This window comes from Sarcophilus harrisii, chromosome 4, assembly GCF_902635505.1.
Source record: "Sarcophilus harrisii chromosome 4, mSarHar1.11, whole genome shotgun sequence".
Classification (NCBI taxonomy): domain Eukaryota; kingdom Metazoa; phylum Chordata; class Mammalia; order Dasyuromorphia; family Dasyuridae; genus Sarcophilus; species Sarcophilus harrisii.
Window position 1 is genome coordinate 239,249,450 of NC_045429.1, and position 26,304 is coordinate 239,275,753.

At 33.5% G+C, this 26,304-nt stretch overlaps 1 protein-coding gene across 1 annotated transcript in view; it reads right to left on the reverse strand.

Moving 5' to 3' along the window:
• Positions 1-26,304, reverse strand: part of SMAP1 (small ArfGAP 1) — a 196,077-nt gene that overhangs the window by 13,651 nt on the left and 156,122 nt on the right. Inside the window, exon 7 of the mRNA XM_031964663.1 lies at positions 13,808-13,898. Coding sequence (XP_031820523.1) covers positions 13,808-13,898 — 91 coding nt within the window. The remainder of the gene's footprint in view (positions 1-13,807; positions 13,899-26,304) is intronic.

The window sequence follows — 26,304 nt, forward strand, 5'->3', positions numbered from 1 at the left end:
CAAACTGATTCATAATATCATGTCCATTACCTTGCAGCACATCTGTTAGTATTTTTATCCTGTCTACAACTTGACATCCCTTACAAATGGTAAAATAAGTATAAAAAGAGTGAGCCAGACTTTTTGAATTCTATTCCTACTTCTTATCCTTAATTATATGATCCTAAGCTAGTTATTATTCCTATTTGCATGACAGCTTCTCAATTTCTATGCTATTTAGTTTGATATTTGTTTATAATGTCATGGATGTTTCTCAGGGAGGAAAATCAGCAATAACCAAGAAATGTAGTCTTTCGGCCATGTACAGACTATATGTATGCTGACAGTAAAGCCAGAATAGGCAGAAGGGTGCTCAAAGCATTTGTTCAAAGCTTTCATGTGGTTCATATCGTACCCTCAAACAGTACTATGTAGAGACAAGAGCAGTGCATGGGATTCAGAATCCTTAGATTTTTGCTCTTCAATTTGCTACTAACTACATGTTTATAACTTAGATAAGTTATTTAAGCATTCTGTACTTCAGCTTTTTCATCTGTAAAGTTCAATTAATTAGGCATCTACTAAACTACAAAATTGTGCTAGGTGGTCAGAATACAATGAGAAGCACCTGGCCATGCTATAATCATGCTTACTTATTTTTTAATTTATTTCACAGATCAAATAAAATAATGCATTTAAAAGCCTTGCTCAATGTTCAAACTCTCTACACACAGGATAATAATGCAAAATTAAAGAAGGAATTTGAGGGTGATAGGTGCTACTTGTAATATACAGAATATACTTTAAAATCTTATCTCAAAAATATTCAAATCTTATTTTATCTCACAACAAGGAGTAAGGAGATAACAAAGAAAATATAGCATCTAGTATCCTTCTGACTTTGTATATGTAAATATTGGAGGTAGATAAGGATGACAGGGAATCAAAATAGAGAAATGGGCAGTCGGGAAAAGAAGGAGCAATACTTGGTTTACCTTTCAGATCTTGTCCAGGAACACTGACAAATTATGCATCTAACAAAGAAACCATGGAAGCTTGCAGATAAGCAAGAGTTGAATCTGTAACAGGAGCTGATGTTTTACTTACATTACATAACATTATAGCATGCCTATAAGGACTCTTGAAAAATCCATTCATGACAGAAAATGGATCAGGGATCATCAAGATCTTAAATCCTAACAGGATGCTTCTAAGATTTGTTTTGTGATTCTTCCTTGATAACCCATTAGAGAGACAAAGAAATGATGATCAGCATATTCACAAGAGTAAAAATACTTGCTAACGTATGAAAGTTAAACTTGAATTTTTTTTTAAACCAGTCACTTGATATTTCAAAACATGAATGTTCTTTAAGAGAGGGGGGGGGGGGGGGGGGGGGGGGCGGGGGGGGGGGGGGGGGGGGGGGGACCTTAATGTTCACTAAAACATTCTTTGAACTCTGCTTCAAAAAACACATAAAAATTAAGCTGGTCTTTTCAACAGTGAGGTGATTCAGGCCAGTTCCAATGGTCTTGTGATACAGAGAACCATCTGTACCCAAAGAGAGGACAGTGGGAACTGAATGTAGACCACAACACAGTATTTTTACTTTTTTTTGTTCCTTGCATTTGTTTTCTTTTTCATTTTTTTTCCTTTTTGATCTGATTTTTCTTGTGCAACACGATAATTGCAGAAATATGTATAGAAGAACTGTACATTTTAAAAATATATTAGATTATTTGCCATCTAAGGGAAGGAAGGGGAAAAAAAAACAAGGTTTTGCAAGGGTGAATGTTGAAAACTATGCATATAGTCAGAAAATAAAAAGCTTAAAAAAAAAAAAAAGTACAACAGGGGGAAAAATTATCCAGATTACAATTACAATTGTCTCTCAAATTTAATCTGGTTCTTCTGTGAGGGTAATGACCACTTAGTTCCATACTAAAGCATGGAATCCTATAAAATCAGATAATTGTATATGGCTATGTAGAATGCAGCCAATGGCCCCAAAGATACCTAAAGCAAACTGAACAATTTTCATTAAGTTGAAGTAGGTTTTCCTGTTCTGTACTTACTTAATAAAATAATTAGGACTCCATCCCTCTATCTCAAAATTTTGTGAATATTACCTTTCTCACCACTACTCCAGGTCTCTTCCCCCCCCCCCCCCCTTCCTTCCTCCAAACTTCTTTATGCTGCTTGGAGTTCTCTTCTGCTCTCACTACACATTTCTGGTAGTCAATTACTTGTCAATTATTCCTTTTCCAACTAAGATTATTCTGATATTCCCTTATAAACTCTACCCATACTCCCAATATCATCCCGACAATCATAAATCCTGATTCTACCACCATTAACTATCCTTGTTCTTGTACAGCAGATTATCTTGGAGGAAAAACTAAGTATTAGACCACATCACATTTTTAAATCCATTTTTCTCTTTTCCTTTTTCATATTGACTTTGTCTCATCATATAGCATTATGTTCAAGTTGAAATCCCAGCCCATGCTAAATTAGGTAGAAGAATTCTCTGCCTGAGACAAATATACAGATAACTCTACAAATAATCTTTAAGGGGAAAAGAATTTAGGAACATTAAAAACCTTTGGGATTGTAAAATTTGAGTTCTGATAAGAAAGATAAATAATAAGCTCATGCCCCAATAGAAACCACTCTTACTGTATTTTTTGACCTTCCTAATTCAGCAAAGTTAACAAGCATTTATTAAATACTTATTACATGCCAGGCTCTGGCCAAAGTCTCACAAGCACTTTTTAATGGGGTTTCAATTGTCATTTTATTATGTTTATCACAAGCAAAATTACTTCACATTTCCAAGACTAACAGCTTCATTACAAAGTGTGTAGATACTTCACTGATTTTGAATTTCTCTTTATCTGTTTTATAACTCTATATTTGGGAAGGACTGAATGGAAGAAGGTAGAAATGGGAGAGGCATTCCTACTATTTATGTAAAATACATGATATATATGTATCATAAATTACACTGATTATAGCTATACCTAATTACACAAACAGGAATAATTCAGCCCTGTATTACTGATTATTAGTCTGTTCACTAAAGGGAGCAGAAGCTGGGATTAAAAAAAAATCATGTGTAAAAAAAAAAAAAAAAAAATCATGTGTAAAGTCATTCAACATCTCTCTGTGCCTGACCCAATCAACATTCACCCAGTTCAAATGTGGAGGATAAGAAAGGTCACCCCCATATTCTTGTGTGACAGTAAAGAAACTGCTGAGATGCCAATCTGGGAAAAAGCTAGATTACCAAGAGTAGTTTAGAGGTATCCTCACATCACATATGCAAATCATTAGAAATTCATTGTACCCTTTCATCATGCTTAATATAAGCAAAGGACTGAAAATTCAGTCTAAACAATCAAAATGGATTTAAAATACAATTTTTATCACATATTGAAACGAAGGCCTTATAAAATCAAAAGTTTTAAGTCCCATGCCATGGCTATAGCTTGCCATAATTCAAGCAAACTACCCATTTAGTAGCAATATAGATTAATATTCAAAAGAAATGCATCACAATAATTTTCAATATCCAGATAAATATAAATGTCTTTTTTCAGGGTAAAAAGAACCCCAGAATCACACTAGCCAAGCATGCTTCTACCGAATAAAGTGTACTTTTATGTCAGTAGCTAATCAGCATTCACCAAAGACAGGCTCACACATTTTACTTTTTGCTCTTCTACTGCGCTGAGGATGGTAGCAGGAGGAGGTAGGCCCTTATAATCAGTATGCACAGACAGTGGTAGTCAATAAAAATAATGGGAGATCCAAAGCACAAAAAAAGCCTAGGGCAAATGGAAGAAATTTAGCAAGGGACAACTTCCTAAGAAAGAATGAAGCACAAAGAGCCCCTTGAAAAGGCACTGTGTAAACAGAAGAAAATTGGAGAACACAATTAAAAAAAAAAAAAAAAAAAAAAGAATAGGGGGAAACTTTAGTCTTAAAGGCAGGCATCCATCAAACCAAAAAAATTAGGGGCTGTTTGTAAAATCTTACCTTTAAAATTTCTGCGAGGACGTTTAAAAACTAGGAACTGAATATGTAAGTAAATTTTTTTCTTTGGCTCAAAATTAACATTTGAGACTCTCCAAGTGGCCCGTGTGCACCTAAGGGAAAATGCAAGGACGAATTTGTTTCCCATGGGACACAACTATTATCTTTTCAAAAAAGTTAAAGTGTCCCCACCCCCCCCCAAAAAAAGAGATTGTTTTAATTAGTGCAGTATCTATGAAAAATGTGTGCTAATTTGACTTTATTGTAGTACGTTCATATTTTTTAAACACTTGAAATATGACACAGTCCTTAAGTCTAGTCTATATTATACAGAAATAGTTTCTGTTAGTTGGCCAGATAACAATTCTGTTATTTCCCTCCTAGAAAGAAAGGACAGTAGCTAGTAACTTTTGTGTATTCTTCCTTGCCTTGTACATAGTGAACTTATATAAACTATATATTGAACATACTGAACATTAACTCAAATGAATAAAAACAGTCTCTTTTCTAATATCTTTCCCCCAGACAACAAGAAAACACCTATAGTTTATCTTTAATTATGAGCTAGATGATAATTTTCACCATCCATCTATATTTTGAATAGTCCTAGTTCTTAACCTTGAAAGAAATAAAATAGTATATGTGAATCTGACAGATCTTATGAAGTAGTGCGATATGGTCATGCTGGGTTAGCTTGCTTGCTTTTTTAAACTGTCTGCAAGGGAAATCAATAATCCATTAGAATTTACCTGAAACAAATAAAAGCAATAGATGTAATGTTTAAAAACACACACACACACACACACACACACACACACACACACACACACACAAGATATGGTATAAAACATATCCCAAACCTAAAACTTACTCTCTACAGTTCATTTATTTTGCACAAATTACTAATATTTGATCCTTCTTGGACAAATTCAAATCAGAGCAGTAGAAGAAAATAAAAAATTAGACATTCAATATGAGAGATCTCTTCTACCCCCAAGCTATCGCTTCTTTCATTTAGAGGGCTCAGTTTCCCCATTTTCTATTTACTGACTGAATCCTACTCTCAATAAAATTACATTTTCTAATCCCTAGGACAGTAACCATGAATCTGGCTAGTATTCAATACAGTAACCAAATTCATCTTTTTCTGTCATTATCTGCTTAAACAATTACAATTTTAAAAAACCAAAAGGTAATGAGGGAGCTTTAGTGAATACTACTCTAGTTTAAGACAGCTATGGATGTCATATTCTTCCTTACTGTTTGGAATAAGCACAACATGCAGCCTTGAGTATACCCCTGATGAAATAAAACTGCCAGGTCTAATACTTCACTGGGAACTACTGAGGCATTCTTCCTCCTGTCTATCCTACAAAAAGGAATAAATTTAAAGTGGTCTCAACAATGATTGAAGTGGTTTCTTTGTGATCCAGCAATGCTCAACAATACCAACACATTTAAGTTTTCATTATTAGTCTTAGACTTATTAAACAAAAACAAAACAACCTTTTTCATTTCTATTCAAAGAGTGGTTTAATTCAAGTCACCAAATATTCATTAACCACTGATTATGTACAATATAATACATTCTGCTATGTCCTATTATCTAGGAATTTAAAGTGCATAAAAATGTGACAGATTTCATTTTTAAACAAATGGCATGGTAATATGTGATGTCTTTAAAATTTTATACAATCAATTATATTCCATTCAAAATAAACTATTCACTTTTCCCAGACCTCTTTTGCTGTCACCCATTCCATGTACTTACATGCAACAACCTCAATGTTGGGAATTTCCACCCCTCCCTACTACCACAACCAAAGCTATATTCTCCCTGAAATATTTCCCTCTTTAAAGGCTTCCCCCTATCTTGGGGGACCAGAGTTTCTATAGTGCTTTCACTGACCTCTTTAGCTAAAAATGAACTCTCCCTTTTTGAGTTTCTCATACTTCTCTGTTAAAATTTTCCTAGACACTTAGTCATATTATAATTTATACTTTGGCTATTTGCACATCTTGCCCATCTGAAAACTCATCACTTTCTCAAGGGAAGGTGGCATCTTTATCCTTAGCATCTAGCCCAGAGCTGCTCAAGGTTATGCTTAAGAAGTGCCATCATTTTAAGTCTCTGGTATCACAGATATTAATAATCCATGCACTTACCCAAAGCTTGCCCAGTCTGTCTTTTTCTGACTTTCTTTTTCCAGTTTTAGTTGGTTTATTGCACATCATTAGGTACAGTCAACACATCATATATATTTCTCCATTCACTTATGTATTGGGAATATTTATTTCCCACCACCATAAACAAAACTAAATTTTCATATAAGTTGCTATGACTATAAATCATAAAACTCATCTGGTAACATAATAGTTAATTTTTAGGTATAAGTTAACTTTTGTCCTGGGAAAAACAGTCGGCAATGAAGAAACAATACTATGAACACTGCTGCACATACCACCCACCACTATTTAGTGAACTTTTCTACTGTAATTAGTACAGCAGAAACAAATTGCTATGCTTGGGTTAACCAGTCTGATTCAGCATTGAGTACCATATATGTATGTTTTGTTAATAACACTATCTTGATAACAGATATTTTGACATGAAATAGAAGCATGCAAGATAAAATGTTAGGTAAATGCACCACAGGAATGTTTTTAAAATTACTCCATTGATTACACTGAGTTAAGAAAATTTCCATCTCAAAATTAAAGCTTTTATTAATTGTAGTAAGTGAAAATTAGCAGTTTTACATGATCCCTCAATGACTTCTCTGATCTTTACCCAGTATTGTCCACAGAAGTTAGCATAAATACAATCCTAAGCAAACACGACTACAATGATGAAAGTGTTTTCACAATATAACATATTCTTAGTTAGGAGTACAAGAATACCACTTAAGAACATGAGCTACTAGTTTAAGTTATTAAGGTAGGACTGAATAGTAGCAACAATACTAGTGCTGGTGGTAACTATCATTTATACAACCCTTTCAGGTTTGCCAAGTGTTTTACCTATTATCTCATCTAATCCTCACAAGATGTGAGGTAACTGTAGCCATTGAACCTATTTTGCAAATGAGGAAACTGAGGCTAATTATCAGACTTTGGGTAAATGACCTTGACCACAAAAGATATGATATGAACTTAGTTCTTCCTGACTCCAAGTTCAGCATTCTTAGCTTCTAAAGTACCTGTCTAGTTGAAAGAAACTAAACTTATCAAACTATTATAAAATATTGAAAACTAATGAATATATATATATATATATATATATATATATATATTTAAAAACCCAAAGCAAAAATGCAACTAAATTTTAGAATCAGATAAGACTTGGGTTTTGAATGCTCCTCCTTCAGATACATTAGCTCTGTGACTGTGGGTTAAGTTACTTACTATCTATCAACCTTAATTTCATCTTCTGTAAAATGGGGATAATAATGACATCAAATTTACCTTATCAATCTTAAGGTGCCATAGAAATGTTAGAGATTAATAGTTATTATTATTGATATTATTTTAGGTCTAAATGAGTCCCTCCCTTGACACTACTGTTTCATTAATCCCCAGAAATTACCTTTAATTTTTAATACAGGTCAAGCATTAAGACTGTGTAGATTTGGCCTACTGACTCATAATGGAACAAAAGTAGTTTCTATTAAATACTGCATAGTGAATAGACCTGGATTCAAATCCTGTCTCTGACTAGATGACCTGTTAAGTCCCTTTAGGCTCTAAATCTATGAATCTACAATACTTTCTTATGTACATGACTGGGGGGAGAGGGAGGACAGGGACAACATTTATCCAATTAGTATCCTACACAATTTTCCCAGTCTACAGGCTACATCTTCAACTGACTTATATGTATCATTGGCAGGAGTTTCCACATCAAAACATTCCTACACTGATGGAGTCATAAGTCTGGGCCAGAAAACAAATATGAAATGTGGTATTAGCCTACCTTCTGCCTCTTTCTAGTCTTTTAGTCTCAAGTCAAGCTACCTTTTCAGGTCCCTGTCTAAGTGTAAGAGAAGAAAGATTCATTCCTACTGGAATCTATTATTCTCCCAATCTTTTGTTCAAGTTTTACTGACAAATGCTAAACCTTACCAAGACATACATTTGCATGTTTTCTTTGTTATAAATCCTTTTTCCCCACTAGCTTCTTCTCTTTGGCATATGAAACTTGATTAGTACTTTCACTTAATTCAAAATGAATTTTCTGCTCTGTCCATCTTCTGTGCCTGAGTTATTTTAATGGAATCCTGTCACTATTCTTATGTTCCTCCCATACTGGTTCCATTATGCAGATACTATTCCTTTTGAAATTTCTTTTCTATTCTGCATTTCATAGGATCCTCCTACTCTGCCAATTCTTCCTTCTTTAGTTCTCCTGCCAGTTTTATGAGATGATCTGCTTTTCTGCCATGCCACTAAGAGAGATAGAAAGTTACTTCACAGTACAATCCCACTCTTCAGGGGCTACAGTAGCAATTATCACTTCTTATTCATACATATTTATATTTTATTTATATTTTCATCACCATCACAGGTTCAGATCATACTTTTTAAAAAGAAAAAAAAATTAAACCTCAAGAGTTATCCATTTTCTCCAAAGGAGGAGGAATTGGGCTAGGCATTTACAAAAAACATTAAGACACATTATCCTTTACAGAAACAAACATGTGAAAAATAAGACCATGGCTTATGGAGCCAGAAGACAAAGGTCTGCCACTAGCTTTTGATCTTGGGCAGATTCACAAACTTTCTGTGCATCAGCTCATCAATTGAGTTTGGACAATAATACTGATACTTCATAGTTTTGACTCCTTATGAAGATCAAACAAGACAACATATGTAAAAGCTACCAAAGTATGTGCTATTATTACTACATCAGTGCTTAGAATCATCCTTTTTGCTTTAAAAATATAGCAACTACAAACTCGCAGGCAATTATAATTAAAATTTCAGCCACTCTGGTTACAGTGTTCCTTAAAATTAACTTATATTTAACCTGATTTGGCTAAATATCAATAGTAGAGTCTGAGGAACCCTCAGTGATTAAAGAGCCATTGTCTACTCATTTCTTGGCTCTTCAATTATTCTTTCTTATAGTTCTTATATTTCACCACTCCTATTCCTTAACACATTTTCAACTTTCAAGATAAGTAACTTAAAAACATTTTGGAGAGTTTGTTTTCAAATAACTGGACTAGTGACAATTCTCCTTGAAACAGATTTTTTTTTTAAATGGTGAAAAAGGCAATTTGTTCTTCTCTTTTATTTAGTAAAGAATTGAATTTGACAATGATAGTTGTATTACACTGAAGTTGTCCTCTCTCAACTTTGCAATTTCAGTTGAACAGTACATTAAGATAACGTCTTGTTTCTTTAAACTCAGCATAAAAGTAGGAATTTTAAAGAATATTTGCTTTTCTCACATACTTAGATTGTACCTATTTCTAAGTGTGTGACACTCAGCTTCAAGTTATTTCAATAAAGACTACTTGTTTAGATTAGTTCTACTTTGCTTCTATCCACATAGTCACATGTTTTTAAATGCTTATCTTATTTTATTTTATTTTTAACGTGCTTCTTATTGAAGACTCTGTGAACTGTTTAGGTAGCAATTTCTTTAGATTAATTTGGCCTGGAAAAAGAAAATAGGTAAATTTAAATCAATACCATTCAGACAATGAAGACTAAGTATGCTCACATACAATACCTCTGATGGTGCTATTTCCTAAGGTGAATTTTCATTAGCAAGATAAAACTTAAGCTATATATCAAAATGGTGAATTCTTTAGCACTATTTTAATTTAATAGCCTATATGACCAGTAACCTGCATAATAGGAGAGTTAGCAAATTATGTTTAGGACTAAATTAAAGGGAGGCAAATTTCTGCTCAATAAAATCAACAACTGACAGTATGGCAGAGCAGATAAGAGAGCTAAGCTTGAAGTCAACCCAAGCTGGGTTCAAGTTCCTTCTCTAAAATTCTCAGTGTGGCCTTAGGGAAAGTCATGATCCTTCCAAAGCTCCAGAAAACACTCTAACACCAAAAGTTCTATAATGGTTACTGATCTGCACTGGTAGAGAAAGAATTATGGGGAGGTTCCTTACAATAATAAAATCACAGGTTCAAACATACAAAACAACAATAATAAATCAATCTTAAAATATTTATTAATGAGTACCAGAAACTCATTAGTACTACTATAGTAGGCACTGGAAAAACAAACACAAAGAACTAATCCCGATCTAGAATCAGCAGGTGAATATAAAATATTTACAGAATAAATATAAAGTTAAATACATATTTATATACACACAAAGTATTTAAATACAAGGTACTATGACAGAAGAGGACACTAGCAGCTAGGGGAATCAGGAAAGATTTCATATAGAAGATAGGTACCTTGAGCTGCATTTTAAAGAAAGAGAGCAGAAGAGACTTACAAGTACAGGTGAGTAAGGAATGCATTACAGGCCGGGGAATCACTGAGTGCAAAGGCATAGAGAAGGAAATAGAGTGTCCTAGGTGACAAATAAAAGTACTAATTTGACAAGAGTGCCAGAAGAAACCAGGTTTATATAGGGCTTTTAAAGTTAAACAGTAGAGTTTCCACTTTATGCTAGAGACAATAGGAGGTCATTGGCATTTGATGTCAGCAAGAAAGTGATGTCAGCAAAGTCAGCTTAAAGAAAATTACTTTGTCAGCAGGCATACAATGGACTGGAGGAGTGAGAGAATGGAGGCGAGGCAACCAATCAGGAAACTTGCATGGATTTAAAGAGATGGTGCCAGTCTGAAACAAAGTATTAGCTATGTGATATGGGTATGTGAAGAAAGGCAAGGAATAGAAAATAATGCTGATATTATGAAGGGATAACACTAGAAGAGTGGAGGTGCTTTTGAAAGAAATAAAAAGGTTTTGAAGAAGGAAGGGTTGAGATAAAGACTCCTTTAAGATATCTAGTCTGAAATATCATAATAGGCAATTAATAATACAAGACTGAAGCTCAGGAGCAAGTCCAGAGCTGAATATGTAGATGATATAATAAACAATAAACAACTAGTTGTACAAAAATGGAATAAATCATCTTATTAGACAGTGAGTAAATCCCGAAGCATATTCTGGCTGAAGCTGAATGGCCTTCTTCTCAGGGATATTCTAGAAAGGATTCCTGTTCAGATAGGATTAAATTATCTATGTAGTCACTCTATGATTTTATAAGTCTCTCCAGGTGATTTCCTACTCTGAATTGTCTTATGACTTTCTGAAATTTAATTCAGATCTTGCCCTAAATCTTTTGAACCATTTGAACTAAAGTGGATTCTGGGATTAATTCTAGTCCAATTCTTAAGGTGTATGCATGAGCACACACAAATGTAGTGTGTGTGTGTGTGTGTGTGTGTGTGTGTGTGTGTGTGTGTGTGTAGCATGTGTAGCTAAGGGATATATAGCATCCCCATTTACCATCACCTTTGTCCCCACCTCTGGTACCCTTTCTCAGTCCCTCAATCCTTTGAGCTCTGGGTTTGCTTGGAATCAAATAAGGGAGGTCATACTCTCTCCCTAAAAAGCTGAGGAAGAGTTTAGATTAGGGGTTAAAGATGTAGAAGAGCTTAGACCCTGACTAGACAAAAGAAAGAAAAATATGGTGGAAACAAAATTGAAGTTTGATGTCTGATTCTGACATGTATTAATTTCTATGACTTTAGACAAGTCACCATTGCTTTGAATATCAATTTTCTCATAATTTTGATGAGTTACACAACTACCACAAAAGTTTGAGTATCCAAGGGCCTGAAATAGAGCCTATTTTTCTCCCCATCTCTACTTGAGTTAACAATGTAACATTGGGCAAATCACTTAACTAACTTTCCTTAAGACTAAGTTTCACCATCTCTAAAATAAAAGGGTCAGCCTGCATTATCTCTAAAGTTCCTTTAAGCTCCACAGCCTATGTTTCTATAATTTGTGACAAGATGTTTCTTTCAGGTAACATGAGTAAACAGTGATCTTGTTGCACTACAATCAATCTCCAAAAAGAAAACTACTTCTCAAAGGTATCACTGCTCACTAAGAATCACAAGATCTTACTAGATTTAAAGTTGGAAGTACCTTTGGAAATTGTCTAATTCCATCCCTTTATTTTTCAGATGTGGACAATGGGGCACAGAAAGAGTAGGTGATTTGTCCAAGCTCACCCAGGTAGTCAGTGGTAGAGCCTGGTATGGGAATGAGGTATTGAGGCTCCACATGCAGTGTTCTTCCACTGAACCAAACCACCTTTACTGCATTTGATGGTTTGACAGATAATACCTTTGGGTGGATAACACTGCACAAGGATAGAAATAAGAGAGCAAAAAGAACGTGATTTAACATGAATCACTATAGTTGGGAAAGAACATGATCTCAATTAACTAATGTTTCATTTCAAGAAAGAACCAAGTTACTCTCAAATGATCTAATATTTACTCTACTTTACATATGTAGCATCTTAGAAGCTTTCATTGTAAAGAACCTGGGATACCAATAATAAGCATGAAAGCATTACCTATGTGGAGCAATTAAACATATTTTAAAGATAGATAATTATAAAGTATAAATAAACAGACACAACACTAAATCAAGTTATGTGAAAATGCTACAACAATTTTTCAAATGGTTACTTTTAATAAGAAACTTAATTTGGAATATGACAGAAATCTTTTTTCTCCTGTGTCCTTCATAAGTCAAAGTACAAAAGGGATAATCTACAGAAATTACAAGTACTAGCAACGTTAATTATGTTTATAGCCTCCAGACTTAAATTCTATTTTCAAAATTATACTTATTTTTTAATGTATCTATCAAACTACTTTTCACTACCACATTCGGAAATTTACCTCTAGGAAAAACATTTGCATGATACATATCGGCTTTAAAAAAAAAAAAAAAAGGAATAAAACAACAGTGATTCTCAAAATAGGAAGCCATTTATCCATAAAGAACAAAAACAATATTGTTGTTTTTTTTCCTGAAACTAGATCCTTCCAAATATCCTTTGGTTTTTCCCAAATTAAGAGATAAATTCATTACTGTTACAAAACACAGATACTGCTGAAAAAGACGGTTTGCTTTGCAAATCCTTTGAAGAGTATAAAAAAGAACTGGCAATATTTGTAGATAAACACTGTATAAGACTGGCACCTCTTGAATCAAAGCTTATTTACTTATAAGACAAAGTCCATATTGTTATCTGCTAGGCTAAGGAAAAAAAGTATATTAGACAAAAATGAACAATTCTCAATTTCAATTCTGATACTAGAACTCTGCATGAAATATGGAAGATGGCTTTAGCCAACTAAAATTACTTTTTTTTTTTAAAAACATCAGCACATTATACAATAAGCCCACCACAGTATACTGTTACTTAAAAAAAAAATAAAATAAAAAGCACACATACACACCAAACCCCACTTTCGTATTTTAAATGTTGAAATGTCATGGTCTACCAAGCCTTTGAAGATTACTTTGATATCGCTCCTTTCCCTAAGGAGCTCATTACTTGTATATCAGTGAAGATAGTGCTGACACACACCAGCCCCCTTATTAAAGATTTCCTTTATTGTAGGAGAACTCAGTAGACTTAATCATAGTATTTTCAAATTCAGCTCATGGTATCTGTTGGCACACTAAAGATAAAGTCATTATGTCCATTTCAAATGAAGGTCTCTTTCAACAGTTCCATAACAAAACATGAAGGATTTTATTATTTATTACTTACCAAGTCCTAAAAGATCAATGGTGGGTTCTGCTGCCTTTTTAGGGCTGGTACTTTTTTTTAATTCCAGATTTGGTTCTTCTTTCTTCTGGGGCTTTAAAAAGTAAACAATAAGGTTTATGAATGCTTCTTAAATAACGTAAACTTCTAACAATCATCATTAATTCTGTTAAGCTAAGTTATGCAACTTAAAAGTAATTGTCACAAATCTATTATGGGGGCAGCTAAGGGGAACAACTAAGTGAACCTAAAGTTAGTAAGACCCAAGTTCAAATCTGGCCTCAGATACTTACTGACTATATGCCCATGAGTATGTTATTTGATTTCTCTGTGCTTCAAAGGATGGTTATGAGGATAAAGTAGATAATATTTGTAAAATGTTTTGAAAATCATAAAGCAGTATATAAATGCTAGCTATTGTTATTTATTACCAAAAAACAAAATTATCTTTGAACCTCCCAATATCACCCTTGATGATTATGGCCCAATGCATTGAATAAAAATTTTTTGTTAACTTTTATTAAACTTGTTATTAATGATTCCAATTTGTGAATTCTATCCACTTCTTGATGTATCAATTTTCTAGATTAAATGTAATCATTTTTTAGCAGTTTACTCTGATTTCCCAAATTTACCTACCTTTATGGACTTCACAAGTATGCTGCTCATTCAGACTTTTCTCTGATAAAAACATTAAATAAAACCCCATGCAGAGGAGACTTAACAAGCATACCACTTGGAGATCAGTTCTAGACTGATTCATCCCTTTCCTTGGGGAACACCATTCTAGCCACTTGTTAGTCCAGGTGCACCAGAATGTGGTCCAGATCTGTCTGCCTTCCAAAGAATGTACCTAATGTGACCAAAACATCAATGTCTCCTGCTTCCTTCCAAGATACAAGCCTCGTCACTTTTTCATAGAAGGAAAGCAAATTGGTCAGGGAACATCTGGGTGGCACAATGGAGACAGTGCCTACAAGGAACCTGGGAATCAGGAAGACCTGAGTTCAAATCTGATTTCAGGTACCAATTGTATTACCCTAGGCAAGTCACTTAACCCCATTTGCCCCAGCTCCTCATCTGTAAAATGAGCTGGAAAAGGGAAAAAGCACACTTTTGACAAGAAACGCCCAAAATGAGATCACAAGGGGTCAAATATAATTGAAAGGATTTAACAATAAAAAATTGGTTAGATAAGATTTTTATATAATCCTCTGACCAGTTTTAGTAATGGATTATTGGCTGCTTTGATCAAATTTTCTAAGATATTCCCATTAAGTAGAATGATTTATAATTTCCAGAACCAAATTTATTTTTTTTTCTGTGACATCTTGTTCTCATCAAAATTTTAGCTAATTACGCTATAACCCTACCTGCTAATTTTTTTTTTAATAACTCTAGATTATAGAACATCAAGCTGTGAAGACAATCAATTTTTCTTTACTTTTGTCATAAGCCATTTTCCATTACACTCCCAACATTTGGGTTTGTACACCCTACTTATCTGATCGATTAGACAAGAACTATAAAATAATATTAAGAAACTCAAATTGATAGGGATTAAAAAAAAAAAAAAAGATTCCTGTGCTGTTTTAAAATGACTTAATAAAACTGAATGTTCACAATACTAGATGATGACCAGTTCTGATGGATCAGGCCATCCTCAGCAACAAGATCAACCAAATCATTTCTAATGGAGCAGTAATGAACTGAACCAGCTATACCCAGAAAAAGAACTCTGGGAGATGACTAAAAACCATTACATTGAATTCTAATCCCTATATTTATGCACACCTGCATTTTGATTTCCTTCACAAGCTAATTGTACAATAATTCAGAGTCTGATTCTTTTTGTACAGCAAAATAATGTTTTGGTCATGTATACTTATTATGTATCTAAGTTATATTTTAATATATTTAACATCTACTGGTCATCCTGCCATTTAGGGAGGGGTGGGGGTAAGAGGTGAAAAATTGGAACAAGAGGTTTGGCAATTGTTAATGCTGTAAAGTTACCCATGTATATATCCTGTAAATAAAAGGCTATTAAATTTAAAAAAAAAAAAAAAAAAAACTGAATGTTCAAATTACCCTAAGAAGAGATTTTAAAGATTATTGAATTCAACCACTTCATTTTTCAGATGGGAAAAAAAGAAAAAAAGAAGGCTGGAAGAAGACAAGTGACTTACTCATCTGAGGTCCAAAAGGCAAGCAGGATAGTCAATGGTAAAACACTTTTCCTAGATTAAAGCTGCTTCTTCATTTCATACCCCAAAGGGGCATAGGGATACTTAGTTGGGAAGTAAAAATTTTTAAACTCTTCCAACTTGTTCTAGAGTGATTTGGAACTATGTTCAAAAAATTATCAAACTGTGCATACCCTTTGATCCAGCAGTGTTACTACTGGGCTTATATCCCAAAGAGATCTTTAAAAAGGGAAAGGAACCTGTACTTGCAAAAATGTTTGTGGCAGCCCTTTTTACAGTGGCCAAAAACTGGAAAGTGAGTGGATGCCCATCAATTGGAAAATGGCTGAATAAACTGTGGTATATGAATGTTATGGAATATAATTGTTCTATAAGAAATGACCAGCAGGATGATTTCAGAAAGATCTGGAGAGACTTTACATGAACTGATGCTGAGTGAAATGAGCAGAACCAGGAGATCATTATATACTTCTTTTTTTATTATTATTATTATTTAATAGCCTTTTATTTACAGGTTATATGTATGAGTAACTTTACAGCATTAACAATTGCCAAACCTCTTATTCCAATTTTTCACCTCTTACCCCCCACCCCCCTCCCCAGATGGCAGGATGACCAGTAGATGTTAAATATATTAAAATATAAATTAGATACACAATAAGTATACAGATCATTATATACTTCAACAACAATATTATATGATGATCAATTCTGATGGACGTGGCTCTCTTCAACAATAAGATGAACCAAATCAGTCCCATTTGTTCAATAATGAATAGAACCAGCTACACCCAGCGAAAGAACTCTGGGAAATGAGTATGAACCACTACAAAGCATTTCCAATTCCTATGTTTTTGTCTACTTGCATTTTTTTATTTCCTTCACAGGCTAATTGTACATTATTTCAAAGTCCAATTCTTCTTGTGCAGCAAAATAACTGTGTGTGTGTGTGTGTGTGTGTGTGTGTGTGTGTGTGTGTGTGTTGTATTTAAAATATACTTTTAACATATGTCTACCTGCCATTTGGGAGAGGGGTGGGGAAGAAGTGTGTGTGTGTGTGTGGGGGGGGGGGGGGAAATTGGAACAAAAGGTTTTACAATTGTCAATGCTGAAAAATTACCCATGCATATATCTTGTAAATAAAAAGCTATTTAAAAAAAAAAAAAAAAAAAGCTTCCCCTAAATCCTTAGCTGCTAGTGCTTTCCTTCCCCAAACTACATTAAATTTCTATCTGGACAGAATGAAATCTCCTTGAGGACAAGGGCCGATTACACTTTTTATTTTTCTATCCACTTAGCACAAACAGTATGTGAAGCATATCCCTGCTGATTAATGACTATTAGGTATAAAGTATTTTTTAGTCAAGTATATATACAGTGTTATTCTGGCATATAGACTTCAAAACTGACTTTTGGATAACCTACTGTTTGTCATGGGGCTCATAAGGCCAAACAAGGTGTATTCATGATATAATGTTCCACTGGAAGAGAACAGTGATTCTTAACTAATGTCATCTAGGCCCTTCTTCAAATTAATAAGAGCAAAAAGAATTTCCATTTTAAAAGATGGTATTCAATTTCTTCCCTTGATTCTTTTATTTCCTAAAATCATGCAGAAGCAATATTTCTTCACACAACAATGCTTGGTAGAAGTAATTCGAAATGTAACCCTATAATCTTTTTTTTAAAAAGAAATTAAGCACTCTGTTGCATATATTAGTCAAATTACACAGACTGAATTTATATATCACCTCTATTTTGCTTGCCAATGTAAAAGTTGAAAATAAATCTCATTACTTTAAAGGAAAATTGTTGAGTAGATTCATCTCTAGCTTGGGCCACTTAGTTCAAAGAATTATATCAATACATATAAATAAGTAACTAACTGAATTTTCCTAAAATCCTTACAAACAGTAAATATTTGATTTTTAAAAATTAATTGTTTTTGAAATACAGGAATCCATTTTTCAATCACACCTATTTCTGAATGCATCCTTTCAGTAAGTCAATGAGAAGCATGTCTCACTACTACTTAGTATCACAGATTTACAGTTTAAAGGGACATTAGAGACCAAATCATTTATGACTTCAAAAAATTATTGTGAAAAAAAAATAAGGCTGAGATGAGAGAGGTTAAGAGGTTAGTCTCATGTCACACTAGGAATAAACAAAAAGAGTAGGATTTTAATCCAGATCCTCTGACTCCACAGTACTCTCAAGATCAAGAGCAAAGTCTAATAAATAAAAAGATGCATTTACCAGTAGTCCTATCCCAAAACTTGAGTGTTATAAAAGGTTCTACAAATTACCAACATAACATAAAAAGAATTTTTAAAAAAATATTGCTAAACAATGTTCTGGGGTGATCAACTGTAAATGACTTTGCTATTCTCAACAGTATAATGTTTCACAATTATTCTGAAGATGAAAAATTCTACCCATACCCAGAGAAGGAACTGATTGGGTCTGAATACAGATTGAACCATTTTCTGTCTATCTGTCGGTCAGTCTCTGTCTGCCTCTCGGGGGGGAGGGGAGAGATTTATGTTTTCTTTCACAACTTTTATGGAAATGTTTTGCATAACTTCACATGTAGGTTTCCTTAATTGTGTGTGTGTGGTGATCTGGGAGAAACCTAGAAGTCAAAAAATTTTTAAACAAACGTAGAAAAAGCATTTGTTTTAAAAAATAAACAAATAGATGAATAAATGAAATTGCTGCAATGAAACAACTGAAATTTAAAATTTTAAGATTCCTTTTCAAGGCTCTAAATGTCTTATGGCTTTTGAGAGAGTAAATCAAGCTAGTCTATCATTTCTTAAAATAATCCTTCCCTAAACTGAACTTAACCAAGTTTTAGTTGTAGGAATTAAACATTTTCAGAATTAAGATAAATGGTACGTATAGAATCATGTTTCATGGATTGCTTTCTGAGACAAAAATACATCTTTTAAAATCCAATATTGTCCAAGGGAAGCTAACCACATGATTGTCTATATGCTATGAAACATCAAAATCTCTAGAGAATCCAAAGGACCTTGAAAAAATTAAGAGGCATAAGTAGGCTATAGCACATTAACATGAATGGAAAAAAAAAAAAAAAAAGGCAACATATAATCAAATAAATTCATGGTCAGGAAAGGTAGAGAATTTGGAACCCCAAAATTTGAAAAATGTTTTAAAACCTTTAGAAACACACACACACACACACACACACACACAATTTTGAAAAAGAACAGAAGTAGAGAAAGAAAGAAAACTAACTACTACTTTGAGGAAATTGTGCTGTCTTTTTAATGATGTCAAGCCATTCTCTGATTTAAAAAAAAAAAAATCCCCCAGCTATACCACCATATTTAATAAATTTCAGTTACTCCCTATTATTTTCAAGATTAAATATAAAATCCTGGCTTGTAAAACACATCAAAACTCTCTAGGGTTTTTGGTTTTTTTTTTAATTTTTCATTAACCTCCATGTACTTCTAACTTACTAACACTGGTCTTCTTGCTGTTGCTCATATATGATCCTTTACCTCCCAATTCTGTGCCTTCCTAGTGTTTGTCCCCATTAGTTGTCCCCCAGTGTCTGACTCTTTCTCCTCACTTTCAGCTCCTCCTTTCCTTCAAAATTCAGTTCAACTCAAACTTACTGTAAGAAGTCTTCTTAAGTCTATCCCATCCTCTCCCCCCACTGTTAGTTCTTCCTCCCTATAGATTATATTCAATTTATTCTATATATATCTTGTTTGTACATAGTTGTTTTCATGTAGTCTTTCCCAAAAGAATATGAGTTTCTACAAGAGAAAGGACATATTTTTCTCTTTCTTTATATTCACCAGAGATTAGTACAGCAGCTGGTACATAGTAAGTACCTAATAAATACTTATTGACTTGCTATAGAATATTGTCAACAATGAATTAAATGCAAGAAGATATCTTTATAAAAATGTATGCTTTGTGATTTAAGAGTAAGAGATCCCCATAAAATGTTAAAAGACCTTAAAAAAAATTTACTCCAGTACTCTAGATGATTTTAGGAAGGGAATGGAGAATTCACACACACATACACACAAAAGCATAAATGGACATGATTTATATTGGTAGATAAGAGTACATGCTTGATAAAACCACTGGTCATTAAAAATGTCATAGTATGACATCATATAGCATGTTATAGGCATGTATCAAATGTCTGACATGAAGGAGATAAGTACCCTACTGTACTTTGCCCCCAAAAGTACCATACCTGGAATAACACTTTAAATTCTGGGTTCCAATTTTTAAAAGACATTGATAAACTGGAACAAGCTCAAAAGAAGACTAGAATAGTGAGTAGAGTGGAAATCATGTCATGGATTAACTGAGGAAAACGAGAAGATTTGGACATTAAGAGGAGGTTTGGAGAGAGAGAAGGATATGACAGTTCTATTTAAGCATAAGAAAAGCTATCATGTGATAAAGAATAAATCTGGTCTTATTAGAGCTAGAGGACAAGACTGGACATAAAGCTGGGGAAAGAGAGATTTTGGAAAAGTGCAAAGGGCTACCTGAGAAAATAGTGAGTTCCCAACCAATGAAACTTTTCAGGCAGAGGCCAGATGAGCACTTCTGGAGATATCCGTTCAGCTATAGGTTTAAAGAGATTTCTGATCTATTTTCCATTTCTGAAATTCTATAAAGCATAGGAATTTGTCCAGCTTCGTTGTTTGTCTCTTCTGTCTTCTACTTTCTAAAGCTACCATTTTTCTTTTACTCAAGTATGCATTATAACTATCTCCAATTGTGGTTAATACCCAAGAGAGACTATTAATAAATCATGACTCTGTATGGAATTTGCTATCTAAACCAAAATGCTTATGGAAGTTTTGCCTCTATGACAACTACATAAAAAACAAAAAGTTGCTTACATTTAACAAGACTTCAATTTCTTTCTTTTTCTTTTCTTCCTTTCTTTCTTTTCTTTTTTTTTTTTTTTCTGGCTGAGGCAATTGGGGTTAAATGACTTGCCCAGGATCACACAGCTAGGAAGTGTGATCAGATTTGAGACCAGATTTGAACTCAGGTCCTCCTGACTTCTGGGCTGGTGCTTTATCCACTGCACTACCTAGCTGCTCCAAGACTTCAATTTCTAAGTAAATAATCAAGTTTATCAAATATCTCCTAGTGACAAAGGCAGAAAATCTTAATTAAATTCATTTAAAAGTCTAAGTTCGGGAAAACATCTTCACAGTTAAAGGTTCTGATAAAGGCCTCATTTCCAAAATATATAGAGAATTAACTCTAATTTATAAGAAATCAAGCCACTCTCCAGTTGAAATGGTCAAAGGATATGAACAGACAATTTTCAGATGATGAAATTGAAACTCTTTCCACTCATATGAAAGAGTGTTCCAAATCACTATTGTTCAGAGAAATGCAAATTAAGACAACTCTGAGATACCACTACACACCAGTCAGATTAGCTAAGATGACAGGAAAAAATAATGATGAATGTTGGAGGAGATGTAGGAAAACTGGCACACTGATGCACTGCTGGTGAAGTTGTGAACGAATCTGACCATTCTAGAGAGCAATCTGGAATTATGCCCAAAAAATTACCAAACTGTGCATACCCTTTGATCCAGCAGTGCTATTACTGGGCTCACATCCCAAAGAGATACTAAAGAAGGGAAAGGGACCTGTATGCGCCAAAATGTTTGTGGCAGCCCTGTTTGTAGTGGCTAGAAACTGGAAAATGAATGGATGCCCATCAATTGGAGAATGGTTGGGTAAATTGTGCTATATGAATGTTATGAAATATTATTGTTCTGTAAGAAATGACCAGCAGGATGAATACAGGGAGGCTTGGAGAGCCTTACATGAACTGATGCTAAGTGAAATGAGCAGAACCAAGAGATCATTATACACTTCAACAACGATACTGTATGAGGATGTATTCTGATGGAAGTGGATTTCTTCGACAAAGAGAAGATCTAACTCAGTTTCAATTGATCAAGGATGGACAGAAGCAGCTACACCCAAAGAAAGGACACTGGAAAATGAATGTAAACTGTTTGCATTTTTGTTTTTCCTCCCGGGTTATTTCTACCTTCTGAATCCAATTCTCCTTGTGCAACAAGAGAACTGTTCAGTTCTGAACACATATATTGTATCTAGGCTATACTATGACATATTTAACATGTATAGGACTGCTTGCCATCTGGGGGAGGGGGTAAAGGGAGGGAGAGGAAAAATCGAAGTGAGTGCAAGGGATAATGTAAAAACATGGGTTCTGTCAATAAAAAGTTATTTAAAAAAAAAAACCAAATTAGCTCAGAAAAAAAAAAAAAGTCTAAGTTCACAAAAGCATATGTGAAGAATTTAACCTGTTTTCCCCTATTATGGTCAGCAGGACTTAAGTTTGCATCACAGTCATATTAAAATGCTTGCTTTCTAACAAGACAAAATTTGTAGTTAAGAATAAGATGTGATTTAGATTAGTGGTTAACCTTTACAGTGAAGCATTTTAACTTGCTTCTACACATTCTCAATTCCTCTTTATGGCTGTTTAATTATATTATATTTCACTTAAATTTCTTAAGCCTTAAAAGATAAAGTTATACTTTGAAATGTTTCCCTTATCAAGATTTACATATAAGAAATCTTATTTTTTTATAGACCAAAAGGACACATTTATAATCCCCTTTGACCTATCTGAACCTGCTTCTTCCTCTATAATTACACTGACTTAACTGAAAGCTCAATTTTAGGAATTGCAGATAATAGTCATAAAGCTCGCTGCCTTTAAATTTTTTCTTCTTTTAAAATCACTGTGTATGAAATTTGTCTTCTAACAGAGAATGCAATGGACTATGAGTAGATAACATTAGAATATCTATAATTTATTAAACAAATTTTTATAGCAAGAAAGAACATAGGCCTATTTAGAATAATTCTATAAAATGTAATTTTCTTCATATTGAGCAGATGTCTCATTCAAATTATTAAAACCTTTATTAGTAGAAGCTTCACCAACCAATCTGCTTGTAATTCCTAATGCTATTCAGATACTATAAATGAATCAAAAATCATTTACTTTCCAGCTTTTACATTTTCTCCCATTTCTCTGCCATCTTAAATAAATGTTACTTAAATCTCTAAATTTTGCATTATTATCTTTATTATTATCTTTAGTGAACTGATTTAGCCAATAGCATTTGTATATGTTATAAAATGGAAAACTATGTAATTCTAAATTCCATAGAACTTATTCAAAGTTTAGATTAATTTTAGATAGCATTATGCTATCAAGTTTGCAACACAATCTCAGTGGCACAACAAACCTATGAGATAGTTACAAGAAATATAATTACCATCACTTTAAAGATGGGAAAACTAAAGCTCAAAAAAGTGAGATAATTTTCCCAGTCACATAAACAATGTCAGAGGCAAGATTTGAATTTAGGCTTTTGCAGTTCTAAATTCAGCACTCTTCCTCAAAGAATGTGAGCTCCATAAGAACATAAAAAAAAATCTTTCTCATTCTTTTATCCTTAGGCTCAGCAAAAGGTTCTATAATTAAGCATGTGCTTTCTTAATAAAGATTTATGGAAGTTGAAAACTGACAACTTAACTAAAATGGAAATATGTTTAAAATGATTGTACATGTATAACCTATATCAGATTGCTTGCTGTCTTGGGGTAGGAGAAAGTAAGGGAGAAAGGGAGAAAAATTTGGAATTCAAAATTTTACAAAAATTCATTTGAAGAATATCTTTACATGTAATGGGGGGAGGAAAAAAGAAAAGGGGGAATAATAGTGACTTAAGTCAAATCCTTTCCTCCAGCCCAAGGAAATGTCTTTTTTTTTGGACAATAAAGATCTCTAAGCTAATTAGGGGCCCTTTCTATGGAAAAATGGGGCTATAAAAATGTAGATTTAATATTTTAACTAAATTCTCTAAAAGCAAAGTAAGTCTTTAAAAAAAAATAGACTTAAAAAAATTAGAGTAGAAACACACTACCATTATATAACATGTTTTGAAGGACTGGTTTATGTATCAAATCTTAAAATACAGGAAGTAACAAAGGGGAAGTTTGACACAGTGGCCAGAGAGTCAGTGGAACTGGGAAGACAGCATTTCACCTTTGATACATGCAGGTGGGGTGACTTGAGGCAAGTGATTTATCAGTCAGTCTTTCAAAGGAACTCTCAAAGAAAACACTACAGATATACATTAGTTGAAGAGGTTTCTCTATATCACTGAAATCACAAGCCCACATTAAAAAACTAGAGGTAAAAGGAAGAAATTAATAAGAGACAAAGCGGGCAATTGAGACATCACATCTCACATTAAGAGTTACATACATGGTTGGGTAAAATTCAATTCTAATTCATTCATAGAACATTCCCTAACCACTGCAAAACATGGTGGTAATAAGCATTATTAAAAATAGTTGTAAATCTCAATTATGATTTTTTCTAAACACAGAATGAGTTCGGTAACATTCCTGTTATAGAATTGATGTGATATATAATAAGCAAAGCAAAGCAAAGACCTGATGTGATATATAATAAGCAAAGCAAAGCAAAGACCACGGATGGAGCCTTTGGGTAGCCCTACTCTTAAGAAACTGAAAATAAATGATGAGCTAGCAAAGATAGAAAAGACAGAGAACCAGGAAAAGCAATTTCATAGAACTTAAGAGTTAAGAGAGTGGCCTGGGTTAAAAAATGTGGAAAGATCAAGAATTATTTGAATTCAAATTCTGACTTCAAATCTAAAGCTCTGGTCACAATGTACAATTGAGCTGTTCTGGTAGCAATAAAGAGCATCAAACAATCTCAATTAAATGCCACAAAATGATGACAACCAATATTGCCCTCCAAACAGAACTGTAAGACTTGTGAGTGTGAAATATGGCACATAATGTCAGACTTTTCTAATAATGCTGGTTAGTTTTACTAAACTGCTTTTTTTTTTTATTCTATTCTTTGTTAGGAAAAATGATTCACTGGGAGAAGGTAGGAATACATTAGGAAACAAATTATTTAAAAATAAAAGCCATCAATAAATTTTTTGTTTGTTTTTAAATGAAGGGATCACTTCTAGTTGGAAAGAGTCAATATTTTGGGGAATGGCTCTATAAAGCAGATAGCATCTGAATTTGACCTTAAAGAAAGATAGTCTTCTATATAAGATTTAAGAGGAATCCAATCCTAAGAATGGAAACATATACAAATGCATAAGGGAAAGAAAGTAATCTAGTTTGGCCACATGAAGGAAAATAAAAAGGCCAGGAAAGAGGAGGAAAACACATTGTAGAAGCCTTAAATGCAAAGACAAGAAGTTTGTATCTTATTTAGTAGGAAATGGGTAGGCACCTGAAAGCTTTTGAGTCTCTTAAAAGGCTTTTGAATATATCAGGAAGATGTGCTGGCAGAAATGTACATGAACTTTGGGAAGAGATTCCAGTAACTTTACATTCATTCTCCCAAATTACCTATTTAACTATCCTGACTATATGAATAAGTATGTATAACATAGCAGTTTTAATATTATGTAATTACATAGGATGCCCCATATGTCTCAATTCAGTTTTAAGCTTTAATATCTTAAAACTTCTACGACACTCTAAATATGCACTTGTCTCTACTTTCAAAATGTTGACTCTTTTACATTTCTATCCCCCAGCATTTAACCCAGTGACCGGCAAAGAGCAGATGCATTATTAATGCTTGAAATGGGAGACAGAAAGGCCAATTAGTAGGTTAATACAACAATCATTCCAACAAGAGATAATAAGAGATTGGAATGGGGAGAGATTTGAGCCAGAAAGAACAACCAAAAGACCATTGCAGTAGCCAAGATAATGAGGATGGTTATTGTATATGTAATGAAGAAACAGATGTTAGATATAGTATATAAGTAAAAATTATGAAATCTGACAACTCTTTAAATAAGACAAATACTGACTAAAAAGATCAATAACTACTGTACAGACCAACAATATTTTGATTTTGATTTTCATGTAAATTATATTTTGAGTAACATGATCTAACCTTTAGTTTACCTAAATTCATGTAAAAATGTTAGTGGGGAACTTGTGGTATATTTGGCTTAAAAACTTTATCTGTAGATTTAACAATATAAGCAAATTTTTAAAAATTTCTAATGATAACAAAATTATATTAGTAGATCTCAAACTAAAGCTCAGAATGGATTTATAAAGGGATTCATGAAATTGAACCATACTCTTCAGTGGGGAAGACAGGAGTGAAGTGGACTCTTGTGAACTTGTGATCTGAACATA